Source organism: Oratosquilla oratoria, chromosome 3 (genome assembly GCF_046742065.1).
Source record: "Oratosquilla oratoria isolate Oo_2021 chromosome 3, ASM4674206v1, whole genome shotgun sequence".
Lineage (NCBI taxonomy): Eukaryota > Metazoa > Arthropoda > Malacostraca > Stomatopoda > Squillidae > Oratosquilla > Oratosquilla oratoria.
Genome location: NC_134779.1, coordinates 21,556,731 through 21,575,867, shown reverse-complemented (window position 1 = coordinate 21,575,867; position 19,137 = coordinate 21,556,731). Strand labels below are relative to the sequence as shown.

Here is a 19,137-nt window from a genome sequence, read left to right as displayed (position 1 = left end):
CCAAGTTAATAATGGGTAGTGAAGTCTTTGAAGAGGCCTCAGCTCAGGCAGAAATAATGAATGAAGGTTTCCAATTGGTCTTCACAAAAGAGTACTTTTTTTGGAGGAAGGTGAGGAGAGCAATAATCCAGGTTTAGAAGATATAAATGTAGAAGTGAAGGAAGTGGTCAATCTCTTGGGATTATTGGATATAACAAAAACTTCAGGACTTGATGGGATCTCAAACTGGATGCTTAAAGGATGTAGAGAACAACTAGTGGACAAGATTCATTGTGATGTAAAGGTGAAGGAAGCAAATGTGAGTGAAGGCAATGCTAAAGCAATCCACCTGAAAATTAGAATCAAAGGTAGAATAGAAGAGACTTCATGGTAGTATATGTCCACCCCTAAGAATTGGAATGAAGCTGAATATCATTATAAAAAAAATTATCGGACACAACTCTTCTAAAAAAAAATATTGAACAAAATAGCAATTTAGCATAATTGATAAATGCTAAGATGAACCAAAACTGTTTTACAGGTTTTTAAATGGTAAATTGAGACACAGGGGTAATCACTGAGTTAGTTGGTAGTGAGGTCTTTAAGAGACCTCAGCTCAGGCAGAAATAATAAATTAAGATTTCCAATCAGACTTCACAAAAAAAAAATTTTTTGAGGAAAGTGAGGGGAGTAAAAATTAGGTTTAGAAGATATAGATGTAAGAGTGAGGGAAGTGGTCAATCTCTTGGGAACATTGGATGTGACAAAAGCTTCAGGACCAGACGGGATCTCAAACTGGATACTTAAAGAATGTAGGGAACAACTAGTGGACAAGATCCACAGTCTTATTACATGTTCATTGAAAGAAGGCATTGTGCTGCTTGATTGGAAAAGGGCAAATGTGGTGCCAATTCACAAAGGTGGAAACAAGGAGACACCACTAAATTATAGGCCAGTATCACTGACCAGCACAATAGTGAAATTATGTGAAAGGATTGTGAAAGATCAATGGACCAAATATCTTGAAGAGATGAACATTCTGACAGTCATTCAGTTTGGCTTCAGATGTGGAAGGTCATATATGTTGAACCTTTTAAGTTTTTACTCAAGAGTGATTGTTGGACTGCAAGAGAAAGAGGGGTGGATGGATAGCATGTACCTTGACCTAGAGAAGGCATTTGATAAAGTACCTCACAGTCGATTTATGTGGAAATTGAAGCACAATGGAAGACTGAGTGGCAAACTACTAGAATGGATGAAAGACTTTTTGAAGGAAAGATACATGAAAACAGTAGTAAATGATAAGATGTCAAGCTGGAGAGCAGTAACAATTGGAGCTTCACAGGGTTTATTGCTTGCACCAATAATGTTTCTTGTCTATATTAATGACATGTTGGAACATGTTTGCAGATGATGCAAAAACCATGAGAGGAGTGAAAAATGAGGAGGACAGTAGACTTTTGCAAAAAGATCTAGACATTATTTTTTCATGGAGCCAAGAATGGGAAATAAATTGTAATATAAAAAAATGCAAAGTACTGGAAATGGGCAATAGCGGCAAAAGGCCATCCTTAAACTATTCCTTGGGAAGTGAACCCATTGCAAAAGCAAAAGAGGAGAAAGACTTGGGAGTATTGATAAAAAGCAACCTTTCACCTGACAGACATATCAGCAGGATTGTGGGAGAGACATATGGACTACTGCAAAAGATCAAAGTAGCGTTCCACTACATGGATAAAGAGAGAATGAAAAAAATGATCAAAACACTGATACGTCTAAGATTGGAATATGTGTCTGTAATATGGTCTCCACACAGAGTGAAGTATATAAGCAAGATTGAGAGAATACAAAGGATAACAACCAAACTGATCCCCAAGCTGATAGATAAACCATATGAGGAAAGACTAAAAGCACTGGGTCTGTTAACTTTGAAAGATCAAAGAGAAAGGATATGATTAATAGGATTATAATAAATATGATTACAGTATTCAGGTCACTGAAGGATATATATTGCATTGGCAAAAAAGATCTGATTAAAAATGCTAAGGCTTGAAGAGGTCATGGGAAAAAATTATGAAAGACTACATGTCTAAAGTATGTGAAGAAATACAGTCTTCCATATAGATACACAAATATATGAAATAGCTTAGAAGGCGATATAGCCCAATCTTAAACAATACATGAGTTCAAATCTGAATGTGATAATTAGAAATGAAGGATATAGATTAAATTAGAACTGTACAGGAATTTGGGTATGTTAGAAAATTAGAGAATAGGAGATGGGACCCGACGAGCATTACTCCTTTCCGCTATACTACAATTAGATAAATACCTATGTCTCTTAATCTAACACTTTCCAATGGCCACTTGTGTGGATGTTTGGGCCCAGGACATAAACCCACATCAGGAATTGGCCAAGGACATAAAACCCCACCAATTCCCAAAGTGGGTTTGTATATATATATATATATATATATATATATATATATATATATATATATATATATATATATATATATATATATATATATTCACAAATTTTTTAACTTTGAAGCCTTGCATATGACAGTTTTCATGAGAAATCATGGGAACATTGGTTTTGTGTACTGTTTAGTTGGTAAGCAAAATCCATGTTCAGCTATAGGAGGGTTCAAGATACAATAAAATCAGAATACAAATGTCACAACACAAAGGGATTTAGTTATCTGAGGTAATTATCTAATTCTCAGTGACCGCATTAAAAATATTTGATCAAAAGTTGGTGAAACATTCCATTCAACATATTTGCCATAAATATGTCTGTTAAGATTGAAATTAATTGTCTATTTTGTGCTGCTGATGAAAATTGAGTCTTTCAGTTGTGTGGCTTTATTTGACACCTAGAATTGCACATAAAGGCAAAAATGACCTTTAAGTAAAAATTAATGCACTGAATTTTACATTCATTCCATCTAACGTGACTTACAAATCACATATATATATATATACCAAGGGCTTTAAACCCCCTCACAAGGGAGGTAGCTAAAGTCAAAGGCATTATCCACTCCCACCTATTTCATCCCCACATACTCCACTTCCATTCACCACCCCTCCCTCCCTCTTATCTTGGCTCCTTCTGGATGACAGCTCATCCCTGCATCTTGCCTAATGCCCTGGGTCAGAAGCAATGCAACAAGACACAGCACATTTACAGCGAGGCTACTTCATTTAATTGGTGACCCCTTACCTATCCCCTCATGCAGAAAAAGGGAAGAGAGGGAGAAATCTCTTCATGCTGCATCAAAATATCATTCACACGTACTCCCTCACCTCCCTATCCACCACCCACTCCCATGCATCACATCATCTGTACACAACAATTCTCTACTCAACCCTATCTTCTGTCTTCTCCCTTCCTCGACAGACGTTCTCCTTTTTCCCAGTGCCCCTTTTACCCCATCCATCCATCCATCGCATCCTTGGTTGCCCCCCTCATGTTCACTCCCTCCACCTCTGCAGTCCACACCTCTTTTACTAATCTTTCTTCCCTCATTTTTTCCATGTGTCCAAATATTCTTTCATCAACCTATCTCTCAACTCCCTTTCCACCCCCACTCTTCCTCTCACCTCCTCAATTCTCACTGTCTGACCTAGTAACCCCTACCATACATCTCAGACATTTCATCACAAATACAACCTCTTCCTCTCTTATGTTCTGTGTTTCTACCCCATACAGCACTGTTGGCACAATCACCTCTTTATATAACCTCCTCATAGGATTCATTCTCCAATGTCTATTTCTCATTACACTTTTCAATCTCCCAAGGCATCTACTTGCTTCTCCCTTTTCCACCACATTCGCCCCCAAGTATATAAAGCTGTCCACTTCCTCCAGCCTCTCTCCCTTAATACTTACTTCCAATTTACTGCCATCCTCTCCCTTGTACATCTCATCACCTCACTTTTACTCACATTTACCTTCAGCTTTCTCCTATTGCACACCTTCCCAAACTCCACCACTAACTTTCATAATCTCTCCTCTGATCCTGCTACTAGCACAGTGTCGTCAGAAAAGTCTTTCATTTTATTTTTTTATAATTATTTATATATATATGTATATATATTTTTTACTGTCTTAAAAGATTCCCCTAATACATAGAATATAATAAATAATAATATGTTCCCATTAATTTTGGTTGGGAGGTGAGAAGCATTTTGTAATGAAGATTGGTCAATTTTGGCATGCACATCTAAAAAGGTTGCCCACCCCTGCCTTATTCTATACTGCCTAACTAACAACCTTCAAGTGTGTGTACAAATAGAAAAAGTGCAAGAGTGGTTTAAAACTTTGCTAATGTTTTTCTTTCTTTTACAGATTTACAAAAATTTGGAAGAGTGAAATGCACTTACTGAAATCTTATGGTCTTGTGCCAGAAGACTACAGTGTTTTAGAGCCTTTAAGACAACTACAAGTACCTGAAGAATATATAAAAGAAGTCCATATTCCACATAGCTTTGATGGTTTAAAGCTGGCAGAGGCAAGTTTGAATATTATTGTATATTTCCTACTGATACACTTAGAACTCTAAATATTGGTCATGTATTTACCTAGTTGTATGTTATTTTGGATTACTTCAGAAAGCAAACATAAGGTTGAGAAGATAACAATGGAAGAAGAGGGAAAGAAGTGAGAAAAGTAGTGTTAAGGAAATGAGAGGGGAGAACTGGCAGAGTTTGAATAAAAAAAATGCAGTAATAAAAATGGAGAGAGGTGATAATGAGGACCAATGATGGATATGTTAATGAGATGATGAGGTTGGACAGATGTTAGAGAGAAGTGTATCCCTGCTACTCATTGCTGAAACTCATGAGCACCCTTACATTTATTCATATCAGGCCACAGCACACAGATACATTCTCTCTTGCTCTCGCTCTTACACATACACACACACACGGACCACGGAACTGCCAACACCTTTGTCGTTTGTGCCCCAAACAATAGGAAAATTCTGGGATATACAACAAAAGAAAGAAACCTGGTTTGTATTGAATGAGAAAGGAGAAATCATGGATGTCCAAAATGAAATCTCTGCAGTGCTAGATAAATGGAATAAGATGTAATTAGTAAAAGAAATGAAGAAAAACGATGGAAAGTCTGACTCGAACAACAAATTAAAAGCAGAGTCATGTAGTGGCGCCACACCGAAATACAATATAAACATTGTGACACACCAGCGGCCACACAGTTTTACCATGATGATTCTTTCTCAGGATTCGGTAAGTACGAAAGAAGGAGTTTAAGTCGAATCGTAGATTTAGAGTGGGAAATGAGCAAAAATAGAAAATGGTGGGAGAATGAAATCATGGACTTAAGGAAGGAAATTGTTGAACTAATGGATTGCTTAGTGCAAGCTAACATTGAAATTTCCAACCTAAGGAAAATGAACTCGAACTAAGAAACAAAATTAAGGAAATAGTAAAATGATATAAGAGAGGTGAAGAGTGAAAATGAAAAGAAAATTAATAATACTACCAATAGCAACAACTTAAAAAAAAGATGTAAATAACAAAACACAAGAAATGACTGAAAATATTAAAGAAAACTTAAGTGAGGAAACCATCCATAGAAAATAAAAAAAAATTGCCTCCAAGGAAATAGTCCAACAACAAATGCAGGAAAATGCAAGACACAATTATCCAAATAATTATAAGACAAATTGGGTCAGAGGTGCAGTTGATAGGAAAAAATGCATTATGGTATGTGGACTAAAAGAAAATCATGGTCTAGCTAGGTACATGAGAGAAAAAAAGAAAAGAAACAGCAATAGCAATCATAATTTTTTTTTAATGCTGTGAAAGTCATCAATGCGGCCTGGCAGGGTGTAACAAAGAGAATGATGAATTCTGCATGGAGGAGGCTGTGGCCTGGCTGGGTATCCAAAAGAGACTTTAAGGGGTTTGAGTCTGAGACACCTCTAGTCAAGGATATAGTGTCTCTTGGCAAGTCTATGGGTCCTGAGGCTGACGATGAGGACATTAATGATCATGTTGAGGAACACTCAGAGCTGACAGCAGATGAACTCCTGCAGCTTCAGGAGCAGCAGCATTTGGGTATGGTAGAAGAGATTGATTCCCCTGAAGAGGACTTTGTAGCAGAGGAGGCTATCTCTATGAGTGACATAAAGGCAATGTTGGTAAAATGGCAGGATGTTTCTGAATGTGTAGAAAAAAAATAATCCTGAAAGAGTATCTACAGGTTGTGCAGCTGCTTTATTTAATGATACTACTCTGGCACATTTTCATAACATTTTGAAAGGCAGGAAAAAGCAGACTACTCTTGATATGTTCCTAATTAAATGACCTGCAAGTGTGGAAAGTGAAGAAAGTGTGTTCAAAAAGCCAACATTAAGTGAAGTGAGAGAGAAAATGCCAGAAATTGTTCTTCCTGAAGTCTTCATAGAAGGAGATCCTCCTTCCAAAAAAATAATCATCTTCCTCCCTGCTCTATCATCTTCCTCCCTGCTCTATCATCTTCCTCACACACAAATTATCCAATCTTCAAGGTAATTGAATTAAAAAATCCAGTTTACATATTTCTTTTGTATTCTCTTTTAATATCCTTTTGTAATTTTCATTTTTCTTGTAACTGCACTTTTTCTGTTTTGAGGCCCATAGAATACTATTTTTGGGTGGTGTTGGGGGCTAGAACAGATTAGTTATGTTTTAATTTCACTGGGGAAAATTTATTTGTGAAATGAATAAATTGTAAACAAACTCAGTTGTGGAACAAATTAAACTCATACTGCAAGGTATCACTGTACTTAAGCTCATCACTTCCTTGAGTGTCTCTTCTTGAAGACTTACTTCCAATTCACTGCCATCCTCTCCCCTTGTATGTCTCATCATCTTTTGCCCATGATTATTTTCAGCTTTCTTTTCTCACATACCCTCCCAAATGTTGGGGAGAAAATGGAGTTGGTGGAAAGTTATATGTATGTGGGAACCGATATACATGAAAATAGAAGAATGGAAATAGAGATAGGTCATAGAGTAAGGAAGAGAGAGAAAGTAGGAACAATATAAAGTAATGATAGGATGTCGGAGGATGCAATTTTTCTTCTATGCAAAGTATATAGAAATGAAGATTCTTTTCAGGCAATGATTGGTGATAATTTTTGGGGAATTTTTTCTTTCAGGTACACAAAAAGCTGTCTACAGTATTTCTAAAATGGCTGCTGAACTGTGAGAGAGAGAATGTGGAGCAGTATCAGTACACATACCGTCCTTTAGCACTGAAGAGCATGAAACTCCAACTGGCTATAAAAGAACTACTTGTGAAAAAAATTGGTTTCACGGTAGACAAGGTAAGATATCACTGGCTTATTAGTAGTGTATGACATATCTTGGACCATTGACAGTTACCAGCAAATGATGGTTGCACAAGGCATCAAGGAGAATCATTTCACTGCCACCCATCTAAAAAAACCTGCCAATACCCTCATGTGCGGATTATTACAAAAAGATTAAATATAATATATAACTGGATTCAATGCCAAAAAATGCTTCTAGGTTCTTCAGAGTTTGCCAAAGCTTCTTTGGATCATTTTTGTTCTAGTTCACCATGTTAGTACAATAATCAGCTTTGACTTTTTCCTTCCAATATTTCACCTGATTACTATAGTTTAGATAGCCGTTATAGTCCTGTTTTCTACTTTTCCTAAATCTTTTAATAAATCTGTCTCTATCTCTAACTAAACCCAGCACTTCGTTTGTTATCCATGGTTTCATCCTCTATTTTATTTGTATCTCTTTGAGAGGCACTACTCTGTCAATAATAGTAAGAAATGTGTAATTAAAATTAGACCAAGCCTCATAAACATCAGATTATTTTAGTACTAGCGAACAGTCTGCCTTACCCAGTTCATCTACAAAATGTTCCTGTGAGAAATGCTTCATGGAACGAAGCTTCACTGTGTGTGCTTATTGTAAGTCATCTTTCTAGCTTTCCTAGTACAATATATGAGCTTGTGGTCACTAAGACCATAATCACAAGCACCAGCCTGTGTTATGTTATTGCAATTGGATACTAGGATAAGATCTGTGATGGACCTGGAAGTGCCTGTTATTCTTGTAGGCTTGTCAATCAGTTGTATCAGGCCATGAGATTTTAGCAAGTCCCTCATTGCCTTAACAAGGTTATTGTTTGTACTTGCCAGATTTGTATTAAAATCACCTAGGATGATAATTTCTTGGCCATGCATATTGACACTGTTAAAACAGATAGAGAGAAAAGAAAATATTACAGCTGTAATTTTATATCTTAACACTTCTATTGTGATGTATCATTGAATTATCATACATCAGGCAGCCTAACACTTGCGTGTGAATATTTGACTTGTATTGAAGAGGCTAAAGGAAAATAACACTACCAAACTTGAGCTTAATCTTACTATCCTTCTAAACTACTTTCACCTTTTATTATGAGCTAGACTAGAAGAATAGAAGTAGTCTGTAATTGTTTTTACAAGGATTCCTATGGGAGAAATGTATGTGTGTGAAATATGAAAAATAGTATAATACATCTTCTATTATCAGGTTGCAGGGACCCCATCCCTGTGCAGCATCCTGGGGTTTTGAAGCTTACCATTATAAGAGGAGGGCTGGAAACTATTGATTGGATAATTGCAATAGATAATGACTGTATACTTCCATACATTTGTGTTTTTGAAGGAATGATTTTCAGTGACTTCCATAGTTTCTCTCATATTGCAGATTGGAAGAAACTGTTATTTACTATGTGGCAGTCCAAGCAACATGAAACAGTTGTTAAGTATGGATCAACTAGGAGGAATGGCAGTGAAGGACTTGGTATTTACGGTGCCAAAGATCTTAAACACTCCTTTTCAACAACTTATTCATCTGGACATGATCCTACAAAATGCAGGCATAACCAAGGTACAGTTAGATAACAAGGAAACTTTTAATTAGTAAGTTATATCAAAAGGACTGAAAATTATAAGTGGAGGAAATAAGAATGAGCAGGTATGTTGAATTGTTTCTTGTAGTCCAAGAGTATTAGCACCAAAACTGGCTAAATACGGAACAAATTCACAACAAGCTTGAAATTGCAGGAATGTTCAGATAATTGTCCTGAATAACATACTAAAAATCCCCAGTGATCTCCTTTATGCTTAACTGAAAATTCAAGATGGCACCCAAAATAGCCACCTCTTTGGGATTCTTATATTACAAGCTTCAGGCATGATGAACTTGCCAACAGGGTGTCAAAATAAGTGTTTTTTTAAACATGAGGAATTTATTTAAGCAATAAATTTTAAGATTAAACAATAATTTTATATGGTAACATGACTCCAAGAGGATTTCAGGATTAGTTGGACAAACAGTATGAGTTATTTACTTATTTTCTGTCACTGATCCAAGCTCTAATCCATTCAAACATTTTTTCCTCCTATGCCATAGGCTTTGATTTCATTTAGTAGTAGTCTCTGATGGGGCACCTTGTCATATGCTTTACTAAAGCCAAGGTAAATAACATTATAACTGTCGTTATTATCTTGAAGATGTTAGTGTAAAAAGGTAGAAGATTAGTTAGATATGACATACCCTTGGAGAACCCATGCTGTGAGTCGCAAATAAAATTGTCTCTCAATGTGATCTCTGATTGTATTAGCTATTATTGATTCAAGCATTTTACTTATAACTGATGTCAAACTGATTGACCTGTAGTTGCATATAAACAATTTATCTCCCTTTTTGAAAACAGGAACAACATTTGCCTGCCTCCAAGCAATAGGCACAAAACCAGTGTCAACTGACTTATTAAATATTTCCATTAACTGGTCACAGATTTCAAATTTATACTCTGTGAGCACTCTTGGAAAATTTTTGTCTGGGTCCAGTAAACTGTCCTAGTATCACGGTTGGCCTCAAAATGGTGCAAGATGCCCCTGTGTCTTGTAAAGCAATGATTTTGTATTTCTCTTTATTTTCTTCTACTCTTGTTCTAACATTTTTTACATATGGCAACCACTCATGACCTACTTCTGTATCTTCTACCTTGCCCAACCTATCTTCACCAACACAGCAATTACTATCAACCTTGTCTCCTGCTATTTCCTTCTCTTCTGTCTTACTCAGTTCTTCCCCTTTTCTCATGTCTTGTGTTTTCCCTCCTGTTTCCTTTTCCTTTTGGGCAATATACCATCCCATGACCATACCTCCTGCAGGTATAACATTTGCTGTTATGATTTGTCTCACTCCTACTTCCTCCAGTATCCAGTCAATTCGTCTCTGGGCCATATCGTCCCTGCTTTCAAATTACCATATTGTCCCCAGGTCAAATCGTCCCCACACACGAAAGGACTATTTTCATACCTCAAGTTTCCCGCATGCAGAGGCAGCTGACCATGTTCAATTGTCGCAACACGGTAGAAGACAAGGATGACCTTTCATCCATGATGAGCTAAGATGAGAGAGAAACAAATGGGTGATGGATGGGAGTAGAGTAGGTGCTGGGGGGTGCATACCTTGGTTGTCTACTTTCATTATAAGGGGGAAGAGGCTTAGCAAACCACTCAGAAAAAATTACGCTGGTAAACCTTGCCTTTTGGGAATGAAAATACATCACAGGCAGAGAATTCATTACAGGCCGCAGAGCTCTGGGTTGGCGGGATTTACCCATAACAACCAGGGGGAGGCGGTGGGTTCCCGTTGGATTCGCGCCCATCAGTATGCTGAACCTCTCCTTGCTCATCTTTTTTCCCCTCTCTGACTCCTCCCCTTTCCTCACTTGACTGTTTTTAGGTATCGAGCACAAAAAAAAACAAAAAAAAAAAACAGTCTCATCTGCATTGTAAATCTGTGACTGAATTTAATCCTTCATTCACAATTATTTTCTTTAGCTTCTCATGAAAAGGTTCCACCTCCATGTCAGCACTGCCAGCCTCCCCCCTGACAACTTTATTGAATATCCCGTGGCAATTACGAAAGTGCTACAGCCAACCATCACTTGCCCTGAAATCAGCAATTTCTAATTTCGTGGCCAGTTGCTTAGCGGCACTTAAAATCTCCAGGCCACGGATGTTAACACCACATGCTCACTGCTGCACATACCACTTCATTACTGCTGCGTCTAACTCACATTCTTTGCCCGTTTTCATATGTTTATGCGGACGGCTAGCACTACTATGCACACATCAACACAATACATAGAAGCATATTCTATGAGCTTAGCCTTAGCTCTCTTGATATCTAAAACAGTTTTTTTTTTTTACACCATACTCATCACAAACATTTTTCACAATCATGCCTTGTTCTAGCTTCCTCAGCAGCTCCAGCTTTGTTTGCACTAACAAATGCTTGCACGTGGCCTTAGGAGGAGCGTGTGGCCTTGGGAGGCATGTTGGTACAGACACACACACACAGCGACCTGAAAATTTGCAGACAATGGACAAGGTACACTATGTGAACGTTGAGCGGACTGCACAAACCACAACAACATTGGCGGCGGCGGCAGGTGTTCCTGCTCACTCTGCCACCTACCAGTCAACAGTTGCACTGCGGTACCACATTCAAAGTGACTCTACCGGACAAATGTTCATTTTACGGATTTTGGCCGGTGCTATTTGACCGTTAGTACTTAACACCTATCGGACAAATGTTCATTTTACGGACTTTGTCCAGTACTGTTTGACTATTACTACTGGACACCTATCAGACAAATTTTCATTTTACAGACTTTGTCCGGTATTTGACTGTTACTACCGGACACGTATCGGACAATTTTTCGTTTTACAGACTTCGTATGGAATTTCACTGTTACTACCGGACGCACCTTTTTTGTCTGCTAAATCGAAAGTCCTCAAATTCAAGGTCTGCTAACTCGAGGGTTGAGTGTACTGGACCTGAGGCTGAGAATATTGTACATAAAAAAAAAGGGCATGTAATAAACAAAAAAAGAGAAGAAAAAGAAAAAAATTAGAAATAACATATCCAAACATAGATGGTATGATTTCTGGACTAAACGAATTAAACGACTATCTGTTAATAGAGAAACCAGACAAAATGGGAATTATGGAGACAAGATTAAAAGGCCCACTACCATCAAATACTGTGGGACAAGGTCTATACAATCATTGGGCAAAAAATAGAACAGAAAAACTGGAAAGGTTTAAATGTGGCAAAGATATCAGAAGGAAAAAATAATGTGGAATTGATTATGATTAAAGTTGAAAACAGAAATAGGAAAATTAGAAAATTTATAGTAATATATGTACCCCGAAAAACACAGGCTTGGACTGATAGTGATCATTCCAAAATATTGGAAGACACAAAGAATGCATTAATTGAGTTATTGAAAGGAGGAAACATAGTAATTATGGGTGACTTTAACTCAAAGGAAATATGTTGGGAAGAAATGACAGTAAAAAGTGGAGAGGAACTTTGGGGAAATATTCTACTGGATATGACTATTGAATACACATTGACTCAATGGGTGAAGGAAAATACCAGGTATAGAAACAATGAAGAACCGTTGAGACTAGACTTAATATTCATGGAATACAAGGAAAGTTATTTGAATGGGTGAAAGATTTCTTGAACAGGAGAAAAATGAGGGTAGTACTCAGAGACGAGAACTCAAATTGGGAAGAAATGATAAGTGGAGTCCCATAAGGCTCTGTACTGAGTCTGATAATGTTTGCCATATATATATATGACATGGATGAAGGTGTGGAATGTTATATGAACTTCTTTGCAGATGATGCAAAACTCCTAAAGAGAGTAAGTACATACATACATATACCAAGGCTTTTTCCCCCTTTCAAGGGAGGTAGCCAAAAAGGGAAAGGCATAAAAACACTCCCACCCATTTCATCCCTAAATACACTCCACACCCCTCCCACCCTCCCTCTCATCTGAGCACCTCCTGGATGACAGGCCATCCCCGCACCTTGCCCACCGCCCTGGGTCAGAAGCAGTGTTGCAAGACACAGCACATCCACAGCAAGACCGCTTCATTTAATCGGCGACCCCCCCTCTCCGTCCCCCCTTGCATATAAGGAGAGGACGGGGAGAAATCCCTTCGGGCTGCGTCAAAATTTACTCACACAGCCCGAAGTAAGTACAGAGGAATATTGTAAATCACTACAAGAAGACCTGGACAAAGTCTGGAAATGAAGTGTGAAGTGAAATTCAACATCACAAAATGTATAATGGAATTTGAAAAAAGCAAAAATAGAATATCAGGACAATATAAAATTGGTACAAAGGAAGTTAAAGTCAACTCAGAAAGGGACCTAGGAGTAACTATCACCAATGACATGGCACCAGACAAACATATCAACAAATTAGTCGGAGAAACTTTCAATTTATTAAGATCAACGAAAGTGCCCTTTGACTACATGGATGAAGAAATGGTAAAGAAAATATTAGTTTTATTGATAAGACCAAAATTGGAGTATGCTGCAACACTATGGACACCTAATACTAAGAAGAACATAAATTAGAAAGAATTCAAAGAGTGATGACAAAGATGGTACCAACACTCTCCAAACTGGCATACGAACAAAGATTGGCCAAACTCGAACTACCAACCCTGGAACAAAGAGAAAGAGGAGACCTACTAACCATTTACAGAATTATGAAAGGGATGGAAGTCCTTGATACTGATGACTTACTAAAGTGGGATAGGAGAAAAACAAGAGGACACAAAAAGAAACTTAAAATAAATAGTTACAGAAGAGATCTGAAAAAAAAGCTTTCCACACAGAGTGATAGATATCTGGAACAAACTGAATGAGGATACAGTGAGTGGAAAAACTATACAAGAACTTAAGATCAAAGTGGATGCTGAAAAATATAAAAGCTGGTCACTATGAGCATAGCTCTCTTCCCATTAAATACAACTAGGTAAACACTGGGTTGAGAAGAGAAACAAGCTTAAGTATATGTGGGAAAGGGTGATGGAAGGGAGTGTGGTTGAAAGGGCATTAATGGACTAAATTGTTGTACCCAAATGGGAGATTGGAAGAGTTTTGGATGCTCATGAATGCAGGGTAAAGAGCAGGGGATTATCAGATAATTTTTTCTTTGAAGGGAAATCGAAAATGGAAAAGAAAGGGAGAATGAGGAAAAGAGAAGTGCTGGGAGTAGATAAATTAAATGAGAAGGATAAAGAGAAAGAAAACGAAGAGAAGTTGAAAGAATTGTGGGAAGTGATGAGGGATAAAGAGGAAATATGGGTAAAAGAAGAATAGATATATTTCAAGGAGGAACTCATAAAGTGAACAAAAATGGGATAAAGAGGATCAAAAGGTAGAATGAGGCAAACAAATGAGAGGTACAGTAGGATAGGAGTCTGACAGGAAATTTTGAAAATAAAAAGAGATGTTTTGGAAGGAAATGAAGAGAGTGAAGGGGTAAGAAAAGCAAGTTGGCAGAAAGTAAAGGGTGGACAGATGTTAATAGAAGTAAAGGCAGTAGGGGGAAGCTGGGTAAAGTATTTTCGAGAAATGTTGAATGTGGAGGAGGTTAGTTAGGGATTGATTTACCTAGTTGTATTTTGCGGGAAGGGGAGCTATGCTCGTGATGTCCCGCCTTTGTATCTCGCAGTGTCTAGTTTGTTTTTAAACTCATGAATGGTTTTTGCGCATACTATTTCATTGTCCAGTTTGTTCCAAGTGTCCAAAACTCTATGAGGAAAACTGTTTTTCTTCAGTTCTCTTCTATAGCTATGTTTTTTTTATTTTCTTTCCATGTCCTCTTGTGTTTCTTTTGTCCCAGTTAAGTAAGTTCTCTCTATCGAGTACCTCTGTGCCTCTCATGATTCTGTAGATGGTCAATAGGTCACCTCTCTCTCTTCTTTGCTCCAGTGTCGGTAACTCCAGTTTAGCCAATCTCTCCTCGTATGATAGGTTTGCAAGTGCAGGTGCCATTTTTGTAGCTGCTCTTTGGATTCTTTCTATTTTCTTTATATTCTTTTTGGTACTAGGGGACCACAATGTCGCCGCATACTCTAATCTAGGCCTTATCAATGTAACCAATATTTTTTTTATCATGTCTTCGTCCAAGTATGTAAACGCCACTTTTATTGATCTTAGCAAGTTGTAAGTCTCCCCGACAATTTTGTTAATCTGTATATCATAGGACAAGTCGTTCGTGATAATTACTCCCAAATCTTTTTCGGATCCTACTTTCTTTACTTCTTTGGTTCCAATTGTATATTTTCCTGATATTCTGTTTTTGCTTTTTCCAAACTCCATTATGCTACACTTCTTAGTATTAAAGTCCACTTCCCATTTCTGACTCCAGTTCCATACCCTATTTAGGTCTTCTTGCAGTGCTTCACAGTCCTCATCAGTTTGATTGTGGCAGTGTGAGTTGTTAGGAAAATGACTGAAGGGAGAAGAAAATGAAAGGGATATAGGAAAAAAATGAGGTACAAAGAGCAGTAAAAGTAGTGAAAGTTGATAAGGTGTCAGGGTGAAATAGGCATCATGGAGAGTGTCTGAGAAAGGGAGGAGTAGTGATACTGAATTGGATGGTGAGGTTATTTAATGTGTGTCTAAAGGAGAATGTCCCCAGGTAATGGAGGAATGCTTGTATAATTCCACTACACAAAGATAAAGGGATAAATATGAATGTAGTAATTTTAGAGGGATGTTGAATGTAGTTGGAAAGGCATATTAGGTGTCAGTTGAGAAGATTAAGAGAATAATAGGAGTAAATTGATGAAGAGCAGTATGGATTTAGGAAGGGAAGAGGTGTGGATAAAATTTTGGTAATAAAACATGCATGAGAATTTTCTGGCAAAATGTAAGGATATCTTTTGGGCTCCTTATGGATCTAGAAAAGGCTTATGACAGGTTCAACAGGAAGGCATTGCACAATGTGTTGGAGATGTATGAGATTGGGGAAAGTTGTGAAGGGTATTTAGAATTTTTTACGAGTAGTATAGTTGTGGTTAGAAATGGTGAGGAAGTAATTTGCTCAAAGAAATAGTTGTATAAGTCATGCATTTTACAATCAGGGGCATATTCAGGGTGTGCTTAATGTGCACCACACACCCTCAGCCAGAGAGAATGCATGATAGTTATAAGTAAATTCAGCAGTAAGTGGGAAGCTATATTTTTCTTACTCTTTTTAGTCCTGTTATAATGTTTTGCTCTGTAGGTGTTCTGTAAGAGCACTGCACACCCAATAATTAATTGTATCATTATGTGGCATAGCATGTATGGTGGACTGTGGGGGAGACTATTGAAAATATAGGCCTTAAAGATGGGTATCGATGAATGCATGCTGAGTTTGTTTTTGCTGCTGAAATTTTATGTTGGCTAGAAGGTCTTTGCCATTCATCATATGGGCATAATCAAGACTTACAGGAATTATAGTATTTATTATGAAACCAAATGTTGTTAAGTCAATCAGAAATAAAAGTTGAGTGCAACCTTAGTCACAGATGCTGTTGACAAATGAAGCAAACGTAAATCCGACCCTGAGTCACCAACTCACTTTGAATGTGGTTGGCTGAGATTACCTTAAACATACCAACACACCCTCAGGAGAGCATTCACTATATGCCCTATAGAGAATAAATTCATGCTACTGAGGAGCACAAAGTCAACAGAGGCTGAATGGCCTCAGATTGCTCTCAATTGAAAAGAACTTGCTGACTAAGTTAAACAGAGAGGCTCTTGATGAAGTCATAAACAATTTTGTATACCAAAGACGAAGAATAGAGTTTAATTATAAGTAATCAAGTATGTCAACCATTCTGCTATGTAATTTAGGTAAACTAATCAAAATTAATAAATTAATTTTTTTTTAATTTACAGCACTGTATGGGGCAGAAACATGGAATGTAAGAGAGGAAGAGTTTAAATGTATTTGAAATGAAATGCCAGAGAGATATATTAAGGGTTACTAGGCTGGATAGAGTGAAAAATGAGGTGAGGAGGAGACTGGGGGTGGAAAGGGAGTTGGGAGATACGGTTGATAGGAGTATTGGGATGGTTTGGACACATGGAAAGAAAGAATGAAGAAAGACTAGTAAAAGAGATGTGGAAGGCAGAGGTGGAAGGAGTGAACATGAGGGGGCAACCAATGATGAGATGGATGGATGGGGTAAAAGGGGCATTGGGAAAGAGGGGAATGTGTGTTGAGTAGGGAAGTGAAAAGACAAAAGATAGGGGTGAATGGAGAATAGTTGTGTATGGATGATGCTGTGATGCATGAGGGGGAGTGGGTGGGGGATGGGGGGTGAGGGAGTAAGTGTGAATGATATTTTGATGCAGCCCAAAGGGATTTCTTCCTGTCTTCTCTTTTTCTGCATGAGGGGGCAGAGAGGGGGGTCGCTGATTAAACAAAGTGGCCATGCTGTGGATGTGCTGTTTCTTGCTGCATTGCTTCTAACCCAGGGCAGTGGGCGGAATGCAGGGATGACCCATCACCCAAGAGGAAACAAAATAAAAGGGAAGGAGGGACTAAATGGGAGTGGAGTATGTGGGGATGGAATGAGGGGGAGTGGATTTTATGCCTTTGTTTTTGGCAAAGGGGGGAAAAGCTGTTGGTATATGTATGTATATATATATATATGTATATAGATCAATAGCTATTTATATTAGTTATGGACAGAATCATTTCAGCACACCCAGTGACAGAAACCACCATTTGCCCCTGTTTAGAGTGCTAGAGATTTGTAAACATGTATGATGTTCTCATTAAAAGATAGTCTGTGAAACTAGATTTCGCATCAAAACAAAAGGTAAATGATGTACATTTACTCTTTTGCCCTGTATTGTGAAAAATCCTTTAGACACCCATAACCCCATCCATCCATCTCATTTTCATTCTCAGTCTTCCTCATGTGTTTACTTTATCCACTTCTTTCCACACTACCTTTGCTAGTCATTCCTCATTCATTTATATGTAAGTTTTACAAAGAGAAGTAATTTTTTCTTTTCTTTTTCAGGCATCCATCAAAAGTCTGCCAATGATTTTTACATTGCATCCTGACACTGTAGAGAAAAGACTGGAAAATCTTAGAAAAATTCCAGAATATGAAATATTCCGGTCACACCCAAGGTTAATTCGTGCTATTTACTATCAAAAGAAAATTGAAAAGCGAATGGATTATCTTCAGGTTAAGGATACTAAGGGTTTTCCCAGTCTCAATGTTCTCTCTGGGGATCAAGATCAGTTTGATAGGTTTCTCTCATTTGGCGATATGAAACAGAATAGAAAAGACATTATAAATTTTTTGGCTACTAAGCTTAACACCAAAGTACAAATTTTTCAGCAGGCATTGCATCGTTATCAAGATTTACAGGGAGTCACACTTCTTTCTGTAAAAGAAACTTTAGAATTTCTTCAGGATAGTGGTTATTCTGATAAACAAATATTGAATGCCCCAGAGCTTCTCATGTATCCACTGCCACGAATTAAGGAACAGTTACATCGATTGGAAGAACATTCAGAATACCAGTTGAATAGAAATTTAAAAGAAAAAGAGACTTTTTTACAGTTTGTTTTGTACTATATTGATAAAAAACCATATATAATATAAAAAAGGTACATGTTTTCAAGAAACTATTTAACTCATCGATTTAGAATTACCAACTGTGATAACATGAATATGAAGTATCTTCAGATTTCATGGTAGGAGTTTTCATGTGATTCATAAGTGTGGAAATGGTAGCAGGAAAACACAGGTTGAATCAGAATCACCATTTTACTGATGTTTCAACTACAAGTCTTCTTTAAAGACAAATGTGTTAATCAAGAGAGTGTTTATACCCTCATTTGTGTTCGTTCATTCTGTTGAGTATGTGGAGCTTGTTATCTATGTTCCTTCAGGTATCACCACCAACTCATCTACCACACAAAGTGATGTAGAAATGCCAAATTGCAAGAGATTTTTATTTTTTTTTCCTCTTTCCCTTAAATAAAATTATGTTCTAATGTCATATTTACTTCACCTTAGAACCTGGGCTATAACTTCTCATACTTTGCCAAATAGATGGAATCATAGCAGTAGTAAAGGAAAGATTTAAGGAAATTAGCAGAAAGGAAAGAGAGTAAGAGGTAAAAGTGATGAGGATGACCATCCTTCTTTGAGTAGATTAGGCAATAGCATGCTGCATAACTGATCTAAATGGGTGT

The 19,137-nt window shown here is 37.5% G+C and overlaps 1 protein-coding gene across 5 annotated transcripts in view; it reads left to right on the top strand.

The window, feature by feature from the left end:
• The window catches only part of mTerf5 (mitochondrial transcription termination factor 5), a 42,420-nt gene extending 23,497 nt beyond the window's left edge, over window positions 1–18,923 (top strand). For all 5 annotated transcript variants that reach the window (XM_076177982.1, XM_076177993.1, XM_076178020.1 and 2 more), the window contains 4 exons: window positions 4,334–4,496; window positions 7,155–7,322; window positions 8,731–8,913; window positions 17,948–18,923. In XM_076177982.1, coding sequence (XP_076034097.1) covers window positions 4,334–4,496; window positions 7,155–7,322; window positions 8,731–8,913; window positions 17,948–18,541 — 1,108 coding nt within the window. In that variant the 3' untranslated portion in view covers window positions 18,542–18,923. The remainder of the gene's footprint in view (window positions 1–4,333; window positions 4,497–7,154; window positions 7,323–8,730; window positions 8,914–17,947) is intronic.
• The last annotated feature ends 214 nt before the right edge of the window (window positions 18,924–19,137 follow it).